This window comes from Setaria italica, chromosome VII, assembly GCF_000263155.2.
Source record: "Setaria italica strain Yugu1 chromosome VII, Setaria_italica_v2.0, whole genome shotgun sequence".
NCBI lineage: Eukaryota > Viridiplantae > Streptophyta > Magnoliopsida > Poales > Poaceae > Setaria > Setaria italica.
In genome coordinates, this window is record NC_028456.1 from 20,447,652 (window position 1) to 20,469,120 (window position 21,469).

General features: G+C 43.8%; 2 protein-coding genes across 3 annotated transcripts; both read right to left on the reverse strand.

Annotated features, from left to right (window-relative positions):
- Positions 1 to 1,461: 1,461 nt before the first annotated feature.
- Positions 1,462 to 12,619, reverse strand: LOC101769273 (kinesin-like protein KIN-7E, chloroplastic). Of its 2 annotated transcripts, none has more exons than XM_022828376.1 (25): positions 12,087 to 12,619; positions 11,863 to 11,960; positions 11,160 to 11,249; positions 10,339 to 10,391; positions 10,016 to 10,081; positions 9,883 to 9,936; positions 9,461 to 9,520; positions 9,121 to 9,199; positions 8,458 to 8,525; positions 8,069 to 8,131; positions 7,821 to 7,925; positions 7,232 to 7,336; positions 6,897 to 7,004; positions 6,136 to 6,282; positions 5,560 to 5,742; positions 5,112 to 5,282; positions 4,787 to 5,020; positions 4,139 to 4,279; positions 3,924 to 4,049; positions 3,633 to 3,683; positions 3,486 to 3,533; positions 3,180 to 3,410; positions 2,396 to 3,079; positions 2,126 to 2,215; positions 1,462 to 1,929 (listed from the first exon to the last, which is right to left on the reverse strand). In XM_022828376.1, exons 1-25 carry the CDS (start codon positions 12,467 to 12,469, stop codon positions 1,909 to 1,911), a joined length of 3,459 nt encoding a protein of 1,152 aa, XP_022684111.1. In that variant the 5' UTR covers positions 12,470 to 12,619; the 3' UTR covers positions 1,462 to 1,908. The 2 variants fall into 2 exon arrangements, with proteins under 2 accessions (XP_022684111.1, XP_004975655.1); XM_004975598.4 differs by having other exon boundaries at positions 4,787 to 5,023; positions 12,087 to 12,618.
- A 3,971-nt stretch (positions 12,620 to 16,590) lies between these two features.
- On the reverse strand, positions 16,591 to 21,306 carry LOC101769679 (probable L-ascorbate peroxidase 7, chloroplastic). Its single transcript, XM_004975599.4, has 12 exons — positions 20,768 to 21,306; positions 20,530 to 20,646; positions 19,355 to 19,475; positions 19,165 to 19,265; positions 18,992 to 19,079; positions 18,626 to 18,693; positions 18,454 to 18,540; positions 17,550 to 17,624; positions 17,394 to 17,471; positions 17,202 to 17,306; positions 16,952 to 17,022; positions 16,591 to 16,815 (listed from the first exon to the last, which is right to left on the reverse strand). The coding sequence occupies exons 1-11, from the start codon at positions 20,933 to 20,935 to the stop codon at positions 17,002 to 17,004; spliced, it is 1,029 nt and encodes a 342-aa protein (XP_004975656.1). The 5' UTR covers positions 20,936 to 21,306; the 3' UTR covers positions 16,591 to 16,815; positions 16,952 to 17,001.
- Positions 21,307 to 21,469: the final 163 nt, after the last annotated feature.

Genomic DNA, 21,469 nt, shown 5'->3' on the forward strand with positions numbered 1-21,469 from the left:
CACTGCGCATGTCTCGGACTTGGGATGACCATCATCGAAAGCGCAATGCTAAACTGTAGTACACTACTTACGGCAATCGTCTAATCCTGTATTCCTGGTGTTACAGACAAAAAAGAAACACATTTCGTCAACATAATTTGGGGTTTAGCAAGTGGATTATTGACCTTTCTTTCTTTCGGCTCAAATTTCTGGCTTCGAATGATTTGTCTATAGTAGCTAAAGTACAAGTGATTTGCTCATCACTTCATCTGTTTCTACCATCTTAAGACACGGCTTTTAACATCCTTCGAGGAGGGTATGAGAGCTCTAAGTACCATCCAAAATGATACCGTGTTCTGTGTTTCGGTGTTCAATGCTAGGTCTTCCGTCGTCGTCTGGTCGTGCGAGGGGTAGGCCGGTACTCGTCCTTTAGTCAGCTTTTTATTTTATTTTTACTATTTTTAGTTCCAACTACATAGGTTTGGAGGAATATTGACTAAAAATTAGGTCTCAAGTTTAATCATGTGATCCAAAACAGGACCTTAGACTGAACCCATCCAGTCGCTCTCGGTTCCAAAGGGGCCAAAAGCAGACGATGGAAGGACTTCGGACTGTGCCCTGTACAAACACAGGGCAAGAGCTCCTACAATCTCCGCTTGTTTGTAATTTCTCCTGTCCCCCCTGGCTTCTAACAACGGTCAAATGTTTTGCGGCCGCACGGAGTCAGAAACAGCCATGATTAACCGGTGCACCGAAGCCCAACCGGGATTCGCAATCGCCACTGCTCGTGTCGCAAATTGCAGAGTAGAGCACCTTTTAGCCTGTCCGCCCTTCGCGAGTCCAAGACAGAATTATAATCCGCTCAGCCTTTTCCTTGTGCTCCTTTCTTTTCTTTGAACGAACGTTCATGTAGTTTCGACTTGCCTGTTTTAACACTGCTGGTTTGGTCTGCACTATCACACTGTACTTGCATTCAGTCATGCTCAACTTCCACCAACCTTATCTCATCCATCCAAACCGCTATCGGGGTACCACCAAGCGCGTTCTTTGTACATGAAAGCTGCAGTTATACATGAGCACATGAGCCAAGGAGATAGAACACGCATGTAGCACGGAACGGTGCGCATAAGATGTCCGGGGAATGCCGTCCTCCAGACGCAGGACTGGCCGGAGAGAAAAAGCTTACCGCCGGCGAGGACACCAGGAGCCACGGGCGGTTTGTTTTATGGCGGAGATTCGGAGCACGGAAACGCCATCCGCCGCGCAGTCCCGCGCCGCAGATGACGCAACGATGGACATTCGCAGCGGCACAGGCGCCACAGCACATCATAATCAATCGCAAACCCGTATCGCTGCTCGGCCTGGCGAGGCAGCAGCGCCCATGCCCGCGACCGTGCCCCGGCCGATCGAACCCCCACCAAGTCAACCTCGCGTCTGGCGCGGCACCAAGTACACGGCAGTCACTCGCTCACGCACCAGAGATCAGGAGCAAGGCGCCAAGCCAAAGCTGCAGCCGCGGCGTCCGGCTGGGTCTACAGTTTTTTTAGTGCAGAGCACGGTGCAGGTACAACAAGAACTCCGCCTTCGGCGTCTTCCCAGTTCCTACAAGTAAGTAAATACGTACAATCCGGTAATCCTACGGTCATACTGCTACTAGTATCTTTCTGGTCCAGTAATCAAGCTGTACAGGAGAGGGTGTCTGCATGCTAGCTAACTAATAGAGAAACATCAGCGCCTGCAGTCCAACCGCATTTGGCTTCTTTTCCTTGCGGTGAAGTGAAGCACAGGCAGCCAGTGTCCAAATGAGGGTTTGGTCAAGGTTGCTTCGATTGCAGTGAGCGAAACATCACCGCGGCGGGCACGAGGGACCGTCTGCAGGAATGCAAGCTGTTGTCTCCCTTTAAGCGACTTCTCAAGAAAGGCTTTCTGCTATAGCACCTGACTCGCCATCTGCAGAGCACGCCGGAGGCGTGTTAAGAAGGTACAAGACACTTTCATACGCCAATTTCAAATACTAGCACGTATGAATGGGTAAAAGCATGTCGACCATGTTGGGACAAAAAAAATTCCCAGCTTTCCGTACGCGCAGATGCTGGCGTGCCGTGTGCGAGGGAGGCTGTGGGATGTTGCAGGTGAAACAGCATACCTTTTCTTGGCAGATCCTTGACAGTGCTTCTACATGGAAATTTTGTAGCTCTTCAAGGACTTTAACACCTAGCCCCCTGAGGTCCTCGCCCTGAAAAGAAGAAGAAATTGTATCAGAAGCACAGAAATACAAAAGGCTAAATTGCTGAATTTCAGTACAACTGTCAAGTGGCTCAAGGCAAGTTGCCAAAAAGAAATTTTAGGGTGCAAAAGTAGATTTATCATCTTATCAGCTGGAAAATTAGTGCAATGATAAAAAAATCATAATTACCTTCAATCTGGACACGACGCTCTCCAATTCTTTGCAGCGCCTTCTTTCAAAATTGTACGCAGCTCTTGCTTCTTCAATGGTACTGAGGCCATCCCAGCTCCCATTATCTGAAGATTGCAATTCACTTACCGCTCTGCCACTATCAGTCTTAGATGAGTGGAAGCCATTTTGCTTTGCTTTGAATTCAAATACATCCTCTTGAGAGCTTTCTTTCTTCACCTTTGAAACAAGGACCCACATACTTGCCAGCTCGTTTTCCAACTCATGCTCACGGCATTTTGCATCGTCAATTATCTTTATAAGCTCACTCTCTCTTCGATCCTTTTGAGATAGTGTGTCCTCTAACACAGCCTCCCTCTGACAACTAGCAACCAGCTCTTTCTGCAACTCCTCCACTAGAATTCCATTCTCATTATCACACCGTTTTGTGTCATTGTGAATGTTACTCCTTGAAACTGATGCAGTTTGCTCTTTTGCCGCAGCTAAGTCTGCGTTCAGTTTTGCATTTTCATAAGAAAGCCTGGTGACTTCTTCCGCCAAATTCTTTAGTTCAACTGCAGCGGCAGATGCCAATTCTTTAGCATAGGACGATTCCTCGGCCAGCTTTTGACTGTGAATTTCCAGTCCATCCTTCTCTTCCGCCAACCTCAGATTGTCTTGCTTCAAACTTTCAATTTCAGAAGCCTGCAGCACCGCTTTTAGGTTTCAGTTGGCATATCGTAAAATGAAGATGAAGCAGATAAACTAAAATGGAAGATGATAACTTAGGGCATATGCTTTTTACCTGCTTGAGCACTTGAGATATTAATCCTGACTCATTTCCTTCAGTTGTTCTAGAGGGCATATTTGCATGGTTTGAGATTTCATTTGTGTTATCCCTAGTATCAGTGCTTGCCGTTGATGGTTCACTAGACTGCACACTGGCAAAACTATCCTCGCTTTTGGCAGCCTTCAAGCTACTGATTTCTTGCCTCAATTGTGCAACTGTTTCTCGTAGTTCTGCATTTTCTGTTACCTGTTTGAACAAGAAAATGGAGTCAAATTAGTCTATTAAACATCAAAAAGATTTATGACCCCACCCGCTGCTCACCTTAGCTTGAAGTTGGTCTTGAAGAATTCTATTATCCGCAGACATAATCTAGAGAAATCACCCAGCCAGAAAGAAAACAGTAATTAGCCCAGCATAAATTTCAACAACATAAAAGGATACTAGCTGACAGAGTGACTATTGACAAACCTCCAGTTCAAATGTCTTCTCGCTCAACTGCGTGCTCAACTTCGAAAAGGTCTGTGAGAAGATTAGATTACATGAAATCTTCAGAACATTGATATGACCATCAAAAAACAAAATATTCTAGCATGTAGGACTGGCTCACAGATTAGAAAATAAAACGATTGAAATGTCTTCTCCCTCAACAGTGTAAAATATAACTAAAATATGCCCACTGATAACTGGTAGAAAGTTGCAAGTAAATCAAACTAAGATGAAGTTAGACTTCAGCTCATCATTGCTTAGTCATTTCATGACCTGGGACAACTCTGTCTTAGTGGCTGGATCTTCTGTAGTTTCAAGTGATTGAACCATCCGCTGCTCTAGCAAATGTATATGCAACTTCTTTTCGGCGATTTCCTCCTTCAACTTCTCAATTTGCCCCTGCGGTAGAAGAAAATAAAGGGAATAGGTACTTCATAAAAATACACCGAAAAATGGCTTAATTGGTTACAGGACAATAAGAAAATTACCTGAATATGTACATCATCAGGGTTGTTGGCTGCTTGCTCTGACAGCCTTTTGAGTGAGCTTGTACAAAGTGCAACTTCCCCAGCCAGCATTTTGACCTGCTCTTGTAGAAGATCTATTTGATCCACAATGGTTGTTCCACTCTACAAATGCAATGATGCTATCAGTGTCAATTACTGTAGCGAATGCCCACCAAAACAGCACACAATTAGAACAAGATGCGAAAACCAAAGAAACATGATTGGATGTCCTTTAGCAAGGAAGGTATGACCATGCTGCTCCTGGTCAGAGGTGGTAGCTGGGCGATGGAAAATAAGGATTAGGAAATAATATCAAAATTTCAGAGCCTGCATGAAATCAATTATTCAAACTCCATCATCATAACATAAAACTTGAATCCACATAGCAGCTTCTTACACCTAATATAGTCTGATTATAATAATTTCCTTTGATGGGCAGCAAAGATTCCCCAAGGGCCATTGTCCTCCAGTAAGCAATACACAGAGACGTGCCAGATTTCAATTATAATTACATAGTCTGTGCCAGCTAAAATTGCTTGTTGGAATAAGGCGATGCATGCAGAGGGAATGTGGAAGGAGGGAGAAAAATGGAATGAGCGAAAGAAGTGTAAACATAGAAATTCAACTCACTGGAGGAGGGTGATGTGCTCTGGACGCAGCACTAAATAGGTCACCAGCTTGAGTCCTTTCAAGAAAAGAATCAGCAAGTGTCGCGTCATCTCCTTTCCTGGTCATAGATTTCCTTCGACCATCCTTCAGGTCAAGCAGCAAGTTTTTTTGTTGTGATGATTTAGAGCAGGAAGGTGAGCCGCTAGCATTGCTATCACCATCCACACTGGATGATAACCCTGATAGTTGGTCAGACTTCTGCAAGTTAATATATAGAATCATTAATGCGTGCAATCCATATAGCTAGACTGTCCTTCATGCTATCCATAAGTCCATATAAAAATACCTTTAGTTTGAACCAACCAAGCATTCCACGTTTACGATTCCTTCTGTCAAACCTGGCTGACTCATCAGGATTGTTCGAATCAAGTTTCCCTTCAAGCGAAAGTTCTGAATCAAGGCTAATATCATCATCATCTACGAAGTATTCCCGCTTCCGATCAGGCAGATACACAAGCTGCAATTTGAAACAGAATAAGAACAATAGATACACTGCAATACAAAAAAAAAAAGAGGAAAAAATCATGCTGTGAGTATCTAGGCACCACATTATCATAAGCACTTAGGACATGTAGCAGTACGGTGAGTAAGTTCTCTCAAGCTAGCTAGGACATAAGTTTCAACAAGAAAAACAACATACCATAGAGCATGCTATTGCTAAGTTTTGTCCATTGTTCTGAGTTGGACTGAAAGAACAAAATACCACAACCAAACAAAACAAAGAGGGCTCAAACCTCATCTTCCCCAAATGAATGTCGTCGACGGAGGTTAGTCTTTCCCGAAACATTTGAGGATATTGAACTTTTGGTTGATACCAATATTAATTTCGTTAGCCTCTGAATTCTACCCATCAGTGCTGCTTTTGCTTCCTCTTCCTGTTCTAGCCTCGACTGAAGTTTGACTTGCCCAGCTTCAAGCTATCACACAAATAGAATATAAGGAAATAGAGTAATCCATTTGCATTGAAATATGACCAATAAGGCAATAACTATTGTCCACAGGGAAAAAGGTTCATTTATCTACCAGGATATTATCAGTAAAGGCATATCAATTTCATAATTCCTCTGTTTTTAAATGTATGATGTTTAGAACAAGCTCATAGTTCATTTGAGCTAATTAACCTGTCCTAAACGTCATATATTTAAAAATGGAGTGACTAGCACATAACTACATAAGCATGTAAGGTAAAAGCGAAAACTACTCATGCAGTAAAGTTCTCATTGGCATGAAGTTAAGTTGTGGAAATAGTTTCCAGAGATCAAGAAATAAATAATATTTCCCCAAAAGTTTGAATAAGATAAAAAGCAAACCTGAAGTTTTAGGTTAACAAGATCCTCTTGATCCGTAGGGAGAATACACCCATTGCCCATCATACCACGTCTCAATTGCTGTAGCTCTTCTTTCAGGCAGGATATCTCCTTTTGATACTTCTTTATTAAGGATTTCTCATCTATTATCTGAAAGGAAAATCCATCAACATTAGTAACAAGCATACCGCAGTATGGTGCAGAATGTTGGCTAAAAAAGACGACATGTCCAGCAGATAAGTGTTGCGGAAATGCGTATGTTGCGTTGGATTTGTGGTCGTACGAGAAGGGATCGAGTCCGGAATGAGGATATACGTAATAGGTTAGGGGTAGCACCAATTAAAGAAAAGCTTATCCAACACCGGCTGAGATGGTTTGGACATGTCCAACGAAGGCCTGGTGCGTAGTGGAACCCTAAGGCGTGACAGTAATGTGAAGAGAGGCAGAGGAAGATCAAAATTGACATGGGAAGAGGCAATAAAAGAAGATTTGAAGGGATGGAATATACCCAAAGATTTAACCCTGGATAGGAGTGCTTGGAAAACAGCTATTCATGTGCCCGCACCCTGATTTGTGGTTCTTGTTGGGTTTCAACTCTAGCCTACCCCAACTTGCTTGGGACTGAAAGGCTATGTTGTTTTTGTTGTTGTATTAGTAACAAGCATACTGCAGTATAGGTTTCCCCTACTGTTTTCGCTAAAAAAAGCATCAGTAACAAACAAAAGTAGTGCAAAATCATGGATTGCAGACTAATTGATTATTACCTTATTTTGAGAAGCTTTTATTTCAACATGTTTGCTCCTGTGAGCAAATTTTAATGTGTTATGTGTCTCCTCACTGTTGCTGGATGCAGGGGTAACTGTGCAAATAAGCTGCAAAAAAATGATAAGCATTACAACATAGCAACATTGACATTCAGAGCATATGTGGAGCCTATGTTGCTATGTTGTAAAAAAACTCGACCGGCGGGGGAAAGACCGCCCCCACGGCATATGTGGAATTCTTTTCCACAAACCAAAAGCAAAATATGAAGACAACAAAAAAGTTTTAGTGAAGCAAGAAAGAAAAGCACAGACTATTTTGTATAAGAACTACTCACAGATATGCGTCCATGCCCACTAAGAGAAGACTGAAGTAAGCGTGTGAGCTTTGAGTCTCTATAGGGAATATGAGTGGCCTTACCATCAGTAAGTTTAGCAATTACCTGCAAGGAAAATGTAGACAACAGTTTTACCAAGTGAAGTACAACCAAATAAATGAACTAAGAACATGACCATCTTGGTAGCATCCCTTGCTACCTAGCCAGTCATATTTCAGGACTAGCAAGTAGCAAATAAATCTAAGTTCACCTAATTGCGGATTAGGAGCCATGTGCTGATCTGTCGCCCAACTAGCTCTGATAGACCAGAGAGGAACACCGGTTGGCACAAATATATGAAGGAATATTTTCATCTATACCACCATTTGAGTTGCACTTTTAATCTACACCATCAGTCTGTCTCAATGACATGTGGAACCAGACCCCACATATCATTGACTAGTCTGATGGTATAAATGAAAAGTGCCCCTAAAGTAGTGGTACGAATGTAAATCGCCCAATGTATGAAACGGTCCACGAAGTTAATCTTTTCTATATATATCAGTATGTCATGGTAATAAGACAAATAGTTAGCATATAGGATACTTACTGTTCCAAGGGTGAGCAAACTCTTGTTTATGTATGAACCTTCTTTGCGTCGTAAACCAGTTGTTTCAGTTTTGGAACTCTCAGAACCAGCAAGGTCAATTAAGTTCTGATCAAAGGATATAAAAGAATATTATAAGAGCACATAGATGTCCCAGAAACTCTAACCAAGCTCCTGTATGCTAAATGCCATGAAACACAAATTAATTGTAAGCGAAGAAAATTAGAAGCATACTGCAGGAGAGGAATTACCAACTGAGACAACTTAACTTCTTCCGCTGCATCACTTTCACCGGAGGGACTACTCTCAATGGTCTGCAGTTGTGTTGTGACATATAAGGTTAGCAAGTCTACCTGATTTAACTGTTAAAAATTTTATTAGCCTAGTCTTACCAAACAAGCTTCTAATGGGGAAAAGAACAGAGTTTGAGATCCAACAAAGTACTACGATGTGAGACAACTAACAGTTTTTTTTTTAGATTTAACAAGTATTAGTTGCTGTACATATTATCTGGGGTAAATGACACAAGTCATTAAATTTTACATGGTGAATTCAAGTATGCCCATTAAGTTGTTTTAGATAAAAATAACACACTTGAATATATAATGCAATGAACCAAAAAGAGAGGAAGCAGCAATACCAATGTGAAGATTGTGTGACTCCTGCTGCTGACAAGATTGAAGTTGTTTGATCCAACATGTCTGTGCTCTGCAAGAAAGTAATGGCATCAGTAGTTCAGATCAATACATGATTTGATTCCATCGGGTACAAACCAAAATTAAAGGAATTGTACAAACACATACTCTCACATACTTGGATAAAGGCACAAGCATTATGCATGTTTGAATTTTATATTAAAAAATTCAATATAAGTTATGAAATTCAGTTTTTTTATGTTCCATGGGAAATACCTATTAAATAATAGTGGACCACACAAGAGATACAATTTCAAATGGAAAAATCATGTGCACCCTAATCAAAACACATGTGTACATTAACAAAGTCAACACCATGGAAACTAATATTCCTTGGATGCAGTCGTAATAATCTAAGAGAAAGCTCATGTACCGACCAGTTCATCTAAAAGCTTAGGCTATTGAGGATAGTGGACAGCGTACTTGAATGCCTAAAACACACAATCAAATTATCCATCGGCCAGGTTTTGAACTTAGATCTCTTGGATTTAATACAATACGGGGACCCATACACCAAATCAATTCACTAAGGATTATTCTATTGAAGAAATGTGAGCAGTATACCACAACATAAATATAAAGCATGTCCTCTAGATAAAAACAAATACCTTCTCCAGATGCTATTAGAGAGAGTGCATGCGCAGGTGACAAAACAACCTCTTCTTTAATCCCTTCCACATAAGTTCCCTAAATGATTAGATCAACCGAACAAATAAGGGTATGATAATTTATCAGTTAACACAGAGAGACTTGATTCACAATAATGGACAAGATTATCTTTCTCAAAAAGAATGAGAAAAAGGACAGCCAATAGACAAAATAAACAAAGAGCAGATAAGTAATGAATATGGAACAATTCATATAAATGAAGTAAAAGAAATCCATGCAGCCTAACTTTTCTCGAATAATTACAAAACAGAATTTAATAAATACTAATACACCAGGTACCTGTGCATCTTCTCGAATTCTGAGATTCTGTCCCGTTGGATCAAGTAAATCGTTGATAACCTACAAAGTTATAAAGATAAACCAAGCTTCTGAACAAGTACTGCACTGTTTCATGATTGAGTTCTGAATCAGTACATTTCAACACATTTTGACCACTTTGTACTGGCCTATGTTTCATTACTTGTATGCAGTTCAAGATGAATAATAACATCAGAATCCTTCCGTATAAACTGCATTGTAATTAGGACTAGCATGGGAATTATGATCAAGTCAAAATATATGTCTATTAGTGGGAAATAAACTGGCATCTGGGATGTACCCTGTGTATGCAATCAAAGATCCAATATGGAGATGAAATTGTAATTGGCCTTGGTGTTGCTATGAAGTAGTAAGCAAATGCACGGCTTGAAAAGAGAAGTCACCTCGTTGTAAATTTCAAGATATGAAACTCGCAGAAGAAACTCTCGTCCAGGTGTCTGAAGTCAACAAAAGAGATGATAATGTCATGCTGGCCTTTTTTTAGTCAAACAGCAGATAGAAAATTGAGGAAATTACATCTTGGATAATGCTGAATACATCCTTCACTGCCAATGGAATGATTCCAGGTGACTTCTGTTCTCCCTGCAACAGTAATCCAAGTGTACCGTGAAAGGAAGTTCAACATTGAAGACTAGAAGATTCTTCATCTCCAACTTGTAGTGTATGAAAATTGAAATTGAGTTTCTTTAGCTTGGTATCATAAGAAGAGGATGATGAGCGCCATATATACTAAACAATAAAGGTCTGTCTTGTGCTGAACAAGCAAGTATACAGCAGACCATTGCTCGAGGCATTAAAGATAGTAGACACATTTGCGTAACACCAAAGCAGAAACTTACATGCATGGTGTGAGTTTTCCCACTGCTTGTTACACCATATGCAAAGACCGTGCCTGTAAGGAACAGTGAAATTTTAGGAAACTGAATAAATCTCAAAGTACGCATGCTATCCCCAGTAAGATTTATTTGTCTTTTTAGGCCATTGTTACGGTCTCCAACACACATATTTGACAATTATTACTCTTTCTAAATATATACAAAATTAAACTTCCATGCATGAAGTTATGTTCTTTTGAAGGTCATAACAAATTTTTGGACCAGAGGTAGTAAGAAAGCATGCAGCACCACTGCACCAGCCATGCTTGTGCTTGGGTCCTAATGAAAAGCAGAGGTGGCAATGACAAGAAGAAGCATGCACACGCACATGGACACCAACTGCTAGATATCTCAAATTTTCCGCCCCCCAAACACAAAAAAAGGCTCAATGAGAAGGGCCACCGACCTACCTACCAATCTGCATTCTATGATAGACATTGTTTGCATAGTCCATGACTTGAATCTGTTGTCTACAAAGCTCTTCTAACATGCAGCTATCATCGGCTATGAAACACCGATACTTCGCTGACCCTGCCGTACCCGTATCCAATACTTGCGAATCCGATACTACGATACTCTCTCTATATCACCACTGTGTTGTTTTCCAAAGTCGCATATCGCTGTATCATATCGCCGTATTGGTGATACATTGATCATCGGAACTGACTTCCAAATGTTGTCCCACTTAAAATTCTAATAGGCGTGTAACAACGGGTCCAGTCTTACAACTAATTAAGATCACTTATATTTCTAGAAAAATCAAGAGAGCTGAAAATGGAAAGTACCATTGATTCCTTGCATGGCACCACTTACAACATGCTGAGCAGCAACATCATATACGTGCCGAGTTGTAGTAGCAGGACCAAAAACTTTATCTACAAAAGAGAAAAATGCAAAGCATTCATATGGTTTAGTAAGCCCTGCTACACTACAAACTTGGTTAATATCTCTAGGAGGTGCATTAAAGCTTATCTCTGACTTCAGGTTCTCTTACTGGAACATGAATTTAGATTAAAAATGACAGCAGAATTAACAATCCTCTAAAGAAATAACAGAATTTAAACCACACTGTTCTTTACCATTTATTGAAACTTCTACTGAAAAGCATGAAGACCTTACCATGTTCTACATTTTGCATACTGTACAGCACGCCTGATCAACAAAGTGACAAATAGTACAAAGCATAAATCTATCTTCATTGATTATTAGTGATTAGAGTACAACACTGACCCTAGGGAATCGTTTTAAACTGTTAGCCTATCTGCTCAACTGTGACTATGTATCAACATTCATACCCCCAGTATGCCCAGAAAAGGAATGTGAGCTCCTACCGCCAATCCATTACCAAATATGGCACAATCATCATCCTTATTCTTCAGACTCACCAATCAAATTTATCCCCTTTTGGGGCAAATAGGTATGTTTCCTTCGCATCATCAACCGTTGTGCATTGTGGTACCACACAGCAAATGAGCCAAGAGCACTCACCGAAAGCATAGGCAATGCTGGGGTTGTACTCGTTGCGCACCATATTGTCACCGTCTGCGTACCACGCCACCTCGTCCCCCTTGTTGATCTCTCTAGGACTACAACACAAAATACAAAAAACGCACGAGACGAACACACAGCTCAAAGCCCACGAAATCCAAAACATCATGCCCGCCAAGGCTCCAACCACGGCATACAGCGCGCAAACAAGAGTAAAAGCACACCTGAGGGGCCGGAAGCGGACGGTGACCATGATGTTCTCCTTGGCATTGGCCGCGTCCACGAGCGGCGCCCTCCCCGCGGCGCGCGAGGAGACCGACGAGGGCGTGGTGGGCCGCGCGGATGCGGTAGAGGACGGCGTGGCGGGACGCGCTGAGGAGGACGGGGTGGTGGGGCGCGCGAATGCGGCGGACGGAGTGGCGGGGCGGCCGCCGGAAGTGGACGACGGGGTGGTGGGCCGCGCGGAGGCGGTAGAGGAGGGGGTGGACGGGCGGCCACCCGAAGAGGTCCTCGCCGGCGGAGGAGGCCCCGCCGCCGCCGCCACCGGTGCCGAACGGCGGGAACGGAATGGGGAGATACTGGAGCGCGTCGACCTCGACGACGACATTGCCGCGCCGCGGCGGTGGAGATTGGAGCGGAGCCGGGCTGGGGACTAGGGTTTTTTTTGGGGGGGGTTGGGGGGTGGAGGCGAGCACGAGCTCGTGGGGATGGAGAGGGAGAGGGGAGCTCGTGGGATTGCTTTGGCGGGTCGTCGTCTTCTTCCTCCGAGGCGCCCGGGTGCCGCCTTTTTGGTGTTTTTTGGTCTAAAGCTCTGAAGTTTTCTGGGGTTTAGGACCACCGGTGGTGAGATCACCGCGGCCTCTTGAGTCTTGATGTCAGTGGCTCGCTGAGCAAACTGTTTTGGGTGTGAATGTGATAAGCATTTGCGCTATGCTCCAATTTCAGGAATTCAGGTCATCCGAAGTTGAGTAGAGGAGCTTCTGTCAACGGTCCGTGCATGCTAAGCATCCCAGCAGATTACTTATCCGTCATCACTAATACATTCCTTTCTCCCTCATCAATAACATTTTTTTATTGTGAAAGGGCCTCTACAAGTGGTTAGAGCAGTAGCACCCAGCAGGTTCATATTTGACTTCATGTGGAAGCGAATTAAATGGATATGGAATAAAAAAATTATAAAAGAAATAGGTAGAAGGTTACTCTGCTGACTTTGGTAAAAAACATTTTTTCTATTTTTGTTAACTAGTGCTACAATATATTACCAAAACACCTCATACTCATAAATAGGGTAGAGGAATGAATCCCCTTCATTTAGGTGAGAGGGAGGTGTGTTTTGGTGATCATCAAAGAAATTTGGTAATGGGGATCGGATTGCACAAAAGGATAGGTTTTTAGTATTAGGGAGTAATCTGCTGGAGATGCTCTTAGGACCGATCCGTGGGTGGGGCGGAGCCAGAAATTCTGCTGAGCCAACAAAAATTACTAAGGTTGGCAACAAATTTAGTAATTGAATAATTTTTCACCATATTCGCTACTTAATGTACTTAGTTTGGTAACATAGAAATTCATGATCTTGTTACACAAGGGATAGTAGAAAATCAGTATATTTATGAAAATGGGGTTGCGAGTTGATCATGACTACCCAAAAGCAAGTGGTATTGTGCTAAAATATTTAGAACAACTAACCTTCTTTTTAATTTCAGTTGTACTCTGCATTTCTTGGTGTCATAGAAGTCATCAGTACATGTATTAGAATCTCCTCCTCAATGTAAATTATCAAGCAATCTCTTAGATTTGATGATTATCTTGCAAAAAATTAATATTCTGCTAGCACAAAACCAAAGCACCAAACTAGTGTAGAATTAGTAGAGAAAACAAAATGATTTAATGAAGCACCATCTAATAATTTTATAGCTCGAATTGGAAAGGATGAACCGGAGTAATTTGTGATTCTAGGAGGTCATGAAATCTCACCTCTATAGATGCAGCCTGAGGCCCTACTATTTCATCATCGACTTTGTCGCTTTAATTGATGCGCACTCATGCTAATTCAGGTGTGCGGAGTGATGCCATGGACTATGCATCGACACGGCATGCGATAGGGTTAGGGACTTGGGTGAAAGAGCGGAGGTAGAAGTGCGCATCAGAACTATGATGGCAAATCAGCAAGCAACGGAACGTCGTGGGATCTCTAGCCATTGATTGATGGCAAAATTTGCTACAGAACATGCAAAGTGACGTTGATTTGCTGCAAGACACCGTTGACCGCTCTCTATGTTGGAAGACACTCACATGTTGTGTAAATTTGCTGGAAGACACCGCATGCCAGTTTTAGACAGAAGAAGAGAGAGAAATGTGAAGAAATGACATTTTTTCCCTAGCCCCACATGCCAGTTCTTTCTTCTTTCCTTCCTCCTCCTTCTCTTCCTTTGCTCCGACACGCCATGCCTCGACTGACCGAGCCACCTGTGCCCCACCTGTCCTGCACCGCTCCAAGCGCACTACTAGTCGACCTGCTGAACCGCCACCATCCGTCTTGCCCGAGCCGCCGACGGGCAACCATTCCTACACTCGCGCGTGGAGCTCATGGGGATTTCCTCTCAAAACAAAATGGCTTGCTCGAATCACATCAGGTCGATACCCGTGTTGCTGCCGTTCGCCGGTCCGATTTGCCGGCGTGGGTAGGTCTCCAGCCAATTCCTCGCAGCCACAACACCCCTCGAGCTCGCACATCCATTCCTCCGCTTACCTGTCGCCCTCTCTCCTTGTGAAGGCTCCTCTCATCCGCCTGTGCTCGCCTCTTGCTGCTTCCCGTGGAGCTCTGCTGCGCCGCCACCTCTCCCCACAGTGGTGGTGGTGGTGAGCTCTATGGCTCCCCCACACTGTCGCCCATCGCTCCCTGTCGCGCTACGCCAACCCTGCCGCCGGCGCTGCTCCGCCACGCCTCGCAGGACAGATGCTTTGCCGACGGCCAACATACGGGCCCTGCAACCTGATGGCTTGGACCTGGACGAGCGGCTGGGTCGGCATGAGCATTGCACGGCTTGATGGCAACCATTGCAGGTGTCGCAGAAGCTTGCTGTAGTGCCGGTAGATCTACAAAACTGCCAGTGAGGAAGGAGGGAGAATAAAGAAGAGGGGAGGGAGGAAGAAGAAAGAAGGAAAAATGACATTTCAGCTCCTTTCTCTCTCCTTTTAAACTTAAAAAGATTATTTTAATCGAAGTAGTGTGTTCCAGCAAATTTACACAAAACTAGAGTATTTTCCAATATATTACATTTTGAAGGGTGTCCCTCAGCAAATAGACATCACTTTTCGTATCTTGTAGCAAATTTTGGCTTGATTGATAAGAAAATGAAAACGCCTTCAGACTCAGGCCACATTATGCTCACGTTACTGATAATCAAGATACAGTAAACAAAACATTTCAGCCTGGTAATACTGTGAGTAAAAAAATTTTTTGCCACTTGGGTTTTGGGGAGGGGGGTGCATGGCCCTTGCTGGTTCCCTTTGACTCCACCCGACCACCCCAGAGTGGAACAACAAAGATACAATGGGTGAAAGTGAGTCAAATAGGTGAGACGTACGGAAAAGTACGCAATGCCGAGCGCAAAGCAAATGGAAGAAAAATAAAATAGAAGCCGGAAATAGAAGAAATGAACGAATAAAATAGAAGCCGGAAATAGAAGAAATGAACGGAGTTAAAATCAAACGACCCTTACTCATCTAACTTTGGGTGAAAAAGCCAAGCGATTGGAATTTAGTATCTCATGCTTCGAATGTAAGGGTTACGTTGCTATGATTCTACTTTGTTTTTCAAGGCCTAGTTAATTTTATAGAAGTAGACTGGTAGTAGGATAGAGAATATTCACATGAAGCCCAAGAAATGAAGAAATGGCTGCAAGTATGGATCAATGGTCAGTGTTTGGATTAAGATCTTTCCCTCTTATCTATGTACGCTTAAGACATACTCATAATCTTAGCTCAGATACCTTTAAAAAGAGTACCGGACGCACTGAGCAAGTAACTATCTCCGTCGCTCGTTATAAAGGAAAAGTAATAAGACAGAAAAGGATAAAAGCGGTTGAGTCATTGGCGGGAAGCGACGGTAATTGCCCCTAGGATCACCGGTAAAGTGACGGGACACGAACCTGCGGTCACGTTGAAGTTTGTAATTTGGCTACTTGTCTCGCTTGCGCCACAGAGCGCGCCGTTGGTGCCCGGCACGTGGCGTGCACGTGACGCTGATCAGAGTTAATGCCGGCTCGTCGCCGTGGCCTATCAGCAACAACATCTACTCCTACTATACGCTGCTCCAGCTGCTGCCCTTAATGATGTCTTTGTTGCCCAGCCCCTGCTCTCTCATAAGTGGTGGGCGCCCACCAGCCAGTCGGTCCAACCGGGCGATCCAAAATTCCAAATCCAGGTCGCGCCCGGCCCAAGTTGGTGGACCGGGTCCGTCCGTGGCCAAGTGGCCCATCCGCTGCTTTAAAGATTCTCTCCCCGCCTGTGACGACAAATCCGGGAGCATCGCCAGATGAGAATTACTCCTGCCTGTGTTGGGTTGGGAAGCACTCGGCAACGGGCGCCAGAGAGGTAGGGTCCAGAAAGTTTTTAAGTGCTCCAGATCTGCTGTTATCTGCAGCTGTAACCCCGTGCAGGGGGTATAGACAAATAGAGAACCATGTTGCTACTTGCTAGTAGAAAATTGACAGTACACGCAAAGCATTATGTGAAAGAGAAATGAAACATCAGATTAGATAGCTCTATCCCGACTCCGGAGGATCACACAAAGGCTCTGAAATTCATGCCGTGTCAGTTCTTTTATTCGATTTATTTGCAAGCTCGGTTCCGAAATCAAGAAAAATTGAAAGACTCCGTCTTGCGTCATGAAAATCTGGGGACCACTCCATCTTGCACGATGAGCAATAAATTGTATGTGTTTCTTTGATCCTGCAAGGGGCAGTAGCCGAGTTATTTTATTATCTTTAGTAGATGTCTAGATGAACTGCTTGGTTCTTCATTTTGCCAAAAGAGCCATAGAGAACCCAAGTGACTCTACATACTGGGGAGCAGGAGGAATAGACACCTTTTCTAGGAGAGTATGAGCCTGCTTCACGGGCTGTCTCAGGTGCAGCACTAATCATCCAGAGAGAATCCCTGCAGGATCAATTTGAGTAAAGGACGATAAGGTTGGTCAGCATGCTGGAGGAAAAACAAATCAGCAACAGTTTTGTTGGAAGAAGCTAGTCGCCTACCAAACACGAAGCATTGTCTGAAATTTGGTATTTAAAGAAACTGCAAGTGAAAAGGGCGACCTCAGAAATGCTCACACTGACCTGTGGAGGATTGAACTTTGCACCCAGATTGCTCAGTTTAGCATGAGACTCAGTGTAGTCTTTAAAGAATGCGTCTTGGTCCGCTGCATATTTCTCCGCATAGACCTGGTTGTGTTTGTGAATTCTCGGACAGTAAGTTCAACAATTATTTCATAGGATACTGACATCATACAGTTGAGTATCAGGGATCACCTTGAACGCTGGGTCCTCAAATAAAGCAGCATCTGTAGGTAGGACCAGAAGATCCTGATCTCTTTTCTCTTTAATCTCCTGAAATATTGCTACCAGATCAGATATGATAAACTCAGATTATTTCTCAGTGTGCACTGTGTGGCAAAAGAAGTGTACCTTGAAGTAACTGTTATCAAATTTCAGCCACTCAGGTGTCCATGATTGCCCACCAGGTGCACCAGGACCGTTTTTCTGTAAGAGTTGCACATGGTAGATGAATTCAAGATTGGTCCAGCAAAATTTATCCACATACACAGTGCAACACGTTTGACTTCATATGTCCAGGTAATACCAATGGTTTTGAGAGGATTTTATATATAATCTAGAGTAAGCAATTAACTCCTTTAAATAGAATAGAACGGTAAGATGAATAAAGTACCAAGAGATAATAAATGACACGTAGCTTACTTAGTACAGAAAAAAAGAAACAAAAAAATTTAGATCCTTTAAATAACAGTCAGATAAAAGAGAACAAGAGACAATACACGACGCATGTAGCTTAGTCAGTGCATAAATATCGAACAAAAGCATTCCAGAGAGCAGTGGCGGATCCAGGAATGGAGCTAAGGGGGTGCTATATATTGACAGTTTAAATCTATTTAGCTTCGATGGGTCAAGCTAAATTATATCATAGATGTGGTATCTGATACAAGAAATGATATATGGTATTGCACGTGAAGAAGTAACAAGGATGGAAGATTTGATCATAAATTTTATATTTATGCACACTAGACTAGCTAATTGAGATGTGACACATGGATTTTTGGGCCAAGGGGGTGCTCTGCAGCACCCCCAGCACGGGGTGCAGATCCGCCCCTGCCAGAGAGGTTAAGGACAATTCTAAGAGCTGTGCAGGCACAATATACACAATGTTTCTCTTATTGCAAAATTATAAAAAAGCAATGCAATCATTAATCAGAACATAGTGGATGGAACAAATCATGCCTAAAACAGAATTCCAGCAGAAAAGAATAACTGATGTTCCGGCATTGCACCTCACATAAAGAAGATAAGAACATACGGTATATTTTGTCTCTGGTTTTCCCCAGCCACTCCGTTCAGGCCTGGACCTTCCAAGTGTATGTGCTCCAGACAAGACAACAATGTCCTACACAGGATTCAAATTCCAAACAGCTCAACAAAGGCAACTAGTAGCACAGACTGAAATTGGCTACGTGCTGTCATCTGCACACCTTGTCATCAAGGCCCATTCTGTAGAATACCTCCCTCAAGTGATCAGCAGGTGAAGTTGGGCCAGCATCTATAAAGCACAAGATAAAGGAGAACAGAAGAGTTGATAGGGATCAGATTAATGGAATTGGGTAACATGCCAGTGCATCTATTCCTACATAAGAACAGTTTTGATATCAATGTGGCAATGTAGCCATGGAGGTATTCTCTTGATTTCTGGACATGAGAAATACACTTATTCGATATTCCAAGCAGATAAGAGAAATCTTAATACATATCCTTTGTATCTTAACTCTTCCCAACAAATTGAGAAAGGCCATCGGTACTAGACGCGGAACACTGCAAGTCCAATGAAGAGATGTACTAACCAGGAAGCTTCCCCTCTGGCGGGCACTGCTCAGGTCCTGTAACATCAACCCGTCCATATGTCATTGGAATCTTTGGGCCACCAGCTTCCTGGAGTGAGATTAACTAGGATTAACATGGAAGTAATATATTAAAAATAAAATACGTAGATACTTCAATGAGGGAAAGGTCAGACCTCAATTGCTGTAGCACTTGCCAACTGAAATAAATCCGCATAAGTGATACCCGGGTACTTGTCCTTAATTGGTTGGATAAGCTTTAGAGCATTTATCAGGCCTTTGAGAATTTCAACCAAAACCTTTAGTCACCAAGTACACTTTAGAAGAATAAAGTAATGCTACTGAGAGAAAGTCTAGTAAAAGTACCAGCATTGGCTCCATGTTTCAGCTCAACATCAAATCTTAAGCTTCCATTAGCTCCTCCTCGTTGTGGCCAGTCCTCAATATTCTTGTCATACGTACCAGCATCATGCCATCCCAGACGGACCTTCATCCAATCAAACAAATAGCAATCAATCATCTTGCATAAATAGAAGAAGCCCAAAGGTAACCTGACTCCATACACATTTGTCTTAGGAAGATACAGGACCACAGAAAATTGCGTTTCATGTGGTAGGCAAATAGAATTATGCACAATTACAAGCAACAGCATTTAACTGGAAAAACGGTCCCGTGATACCTTCAACCTCTAAAACATAAGACAAACTCACATGACCATGCAAAGGTAAAATACATGAAAATACAGCATAACTAATGAACAGACTCTGATATGACCATGAAGCGTATATTGGATAATGCTCTTCATCTACATATTATCATTAGTCATTACTATATTGTAAAATTTGAATGGAAAGTTCTTTTTGAATTACCATGACTAATCAAACTTCACTGGCGTGTCACTCACTCATTTTACATTCATACTGGTTGACTTCATGTCTTTATCTTATATACTTCATACCACTTCGTAACAAACAAACCATCCATGTAGAACTTACTTTTACCTGCCTAAATGGGTCTTTGTACATCACTAAAAGACGTATATTAACCTGAGCAACAGGGCCAACTCCAGCACATACTCATTGGCCTCAAGTGGCAGTGTGGCACCAATGACTTTTAGCAAACACTAAGTAAATCTCTAAGCATAACTAGGAAATAACACCTATAAGCGAGAAATAAACCCAAGCTCTTGGAGTAACCAATAACATTTGATTTTCTGGATCTGCCCCTGCTCAACAGTGAATACTGGATTACTGGTTAACAGGCACAAAAGACACAAATATAATGGCCACTTCTGGGTACCTGCTCAGTGCTCACGCACAATGTGCTGCAGAGGCGTATAAGAATGGACACCACTAACAAAGTTAGTAAGAGATCACAGCTGCATAGGATCGCAATTCAATGTCTCACGTCTTCTATTGTTAAAATGCAATGGCAAGGTCGCGAATGGTCTAGTCACATCCCAAATCTTCCACAATAGATAACGGTGATGATCCGAAGCAGTTTCTGAGCAATTAAGCATCGACAAGGGCCACGGTACGCACCAGGATGGGGTGGCAATGTGTCGTCCTGAGAAGCTCCCTGATGTCCTCGCGGGCGGCCTTCAGCTGCGCCGCGTCGGACGCCGCCGCCACAGCCGCGCACCTCACCGCCCTCGCCTTCTGCGATCACACACGTAAAGTACACACGTGTCAACAACAGCCGGGTCTGCCGCACCATTTCGATCTGCGTTTGAAGCCGCCCTCGAGAGCTGAGACCCAACAGAGGCGAAAGGGTACGGACCTGCGGGAGCCGAGATGGCGCGGCGCGGAGGCCGACGCGCGCGCCAGCTGGCGAGGCCGACGAGTTGGGTAAGAAGGCGCGGCTGGCCCGCGCGCCACGGCGGGCGGACGGGGCGGCGACGGCCGAGGCGCGGAAGGTGGCGGCGGCGGCGGCGAGGCGGTCGGCCATGGCGTGCTGGGTGACTAGGGGTTGGGTTGGTGGGAGGTGGGAGCAGCGCGGCGGCCCTTGGAGCGGAGAGGAGCTGCGGCCTCCGAGAAAAGTGGTCGATTCCACCACGGCGCCTCGCCTGGGTTTGGACTTCGGAGGGGAGGGGGGGTTTTGGGGGGAGTTGGTGCGGGGAGCGTGCCCGCCTGGACTCGGGGTCAAGGGAAACGGCGGCCGGCGCGGGGAGGGTTGTGGTTGGTGGTCCGCGGTCGTGCCGTGCCCTTTGTTTATTCCGCGGCAGCCAATGTGCGCCGGGCGCGGCGAGGGTGGTGGACTCCGGCGGAGACTTCGCGGTGTTTGGTGGCGACTGGTGCGTCGGCGCGCGGCGTGGTGTCCGTTTCTCTGTTGGGTGAGACTGGCCGGTTCTGGACCTCTGGCGTCGTGGCTTGTGTAGCCGTGTCAGTTTTTTCCACGGCTCCTCAGAGCGACGAGTTGCCGCCTACTAGTGGGCAACGGTTCCGTTCCGTCGTCCTTGTGCTTGTACGTGTCGGTTGCAAC

What these genes read in the sequence shown, in the direction of transcription:
- LOC101769679 (XM_004975599.4), bottom strand. Translation starts at nt 20,935, where the DNA reads ATGGCCGACCGCCTCGCCGCCGCCGCCGCCACCTTCCGCGCCTCGGCC. An exon ending in CGCCATCTCGGCTCCCGCAG is followed by an intron (nt 20,647 to 20,767) that starts GTCCGTACCCTT and finishes GTGTGATCGCAG; the next exon opens with AAGGCGAGGGCGGTGAGGTG. An exon ending in TTGATAACAGTTACTTCAAG is followed by an intron (nt 17,472 to 17,549) that starts GTACACTTCTTT and finishes GCAATATTTCAG; the next exon opens with GAGATTAAAGAGAAAAGAGA.
- LOC101769273 (XM_004975598.4), bottom strand. Translation starts at nt 12,469, where the DNA reads ATGTCGTCGTCGAGGTCGACGCGCTCCAGTATCTCCCCATTCCGTTCC. An exon ending in ATCTTGAAATTTACAACGAG is followed by an intron (nt 9,521 to 9,882) that starts GTGACTTCTCTT and finishes ATAACTTTGTAG; the next exon opens with GTTATCAACGATTTACTTGA. An exon ending in TAAAAGCTTCTCAAAATAAG is followed by an intron (nt 6,283 to 6,896) that starts GTAATAATCAAT and finishes TTTTCCTTTCAG; the next exon opens with ATAATAGATGAGAAATCCTT.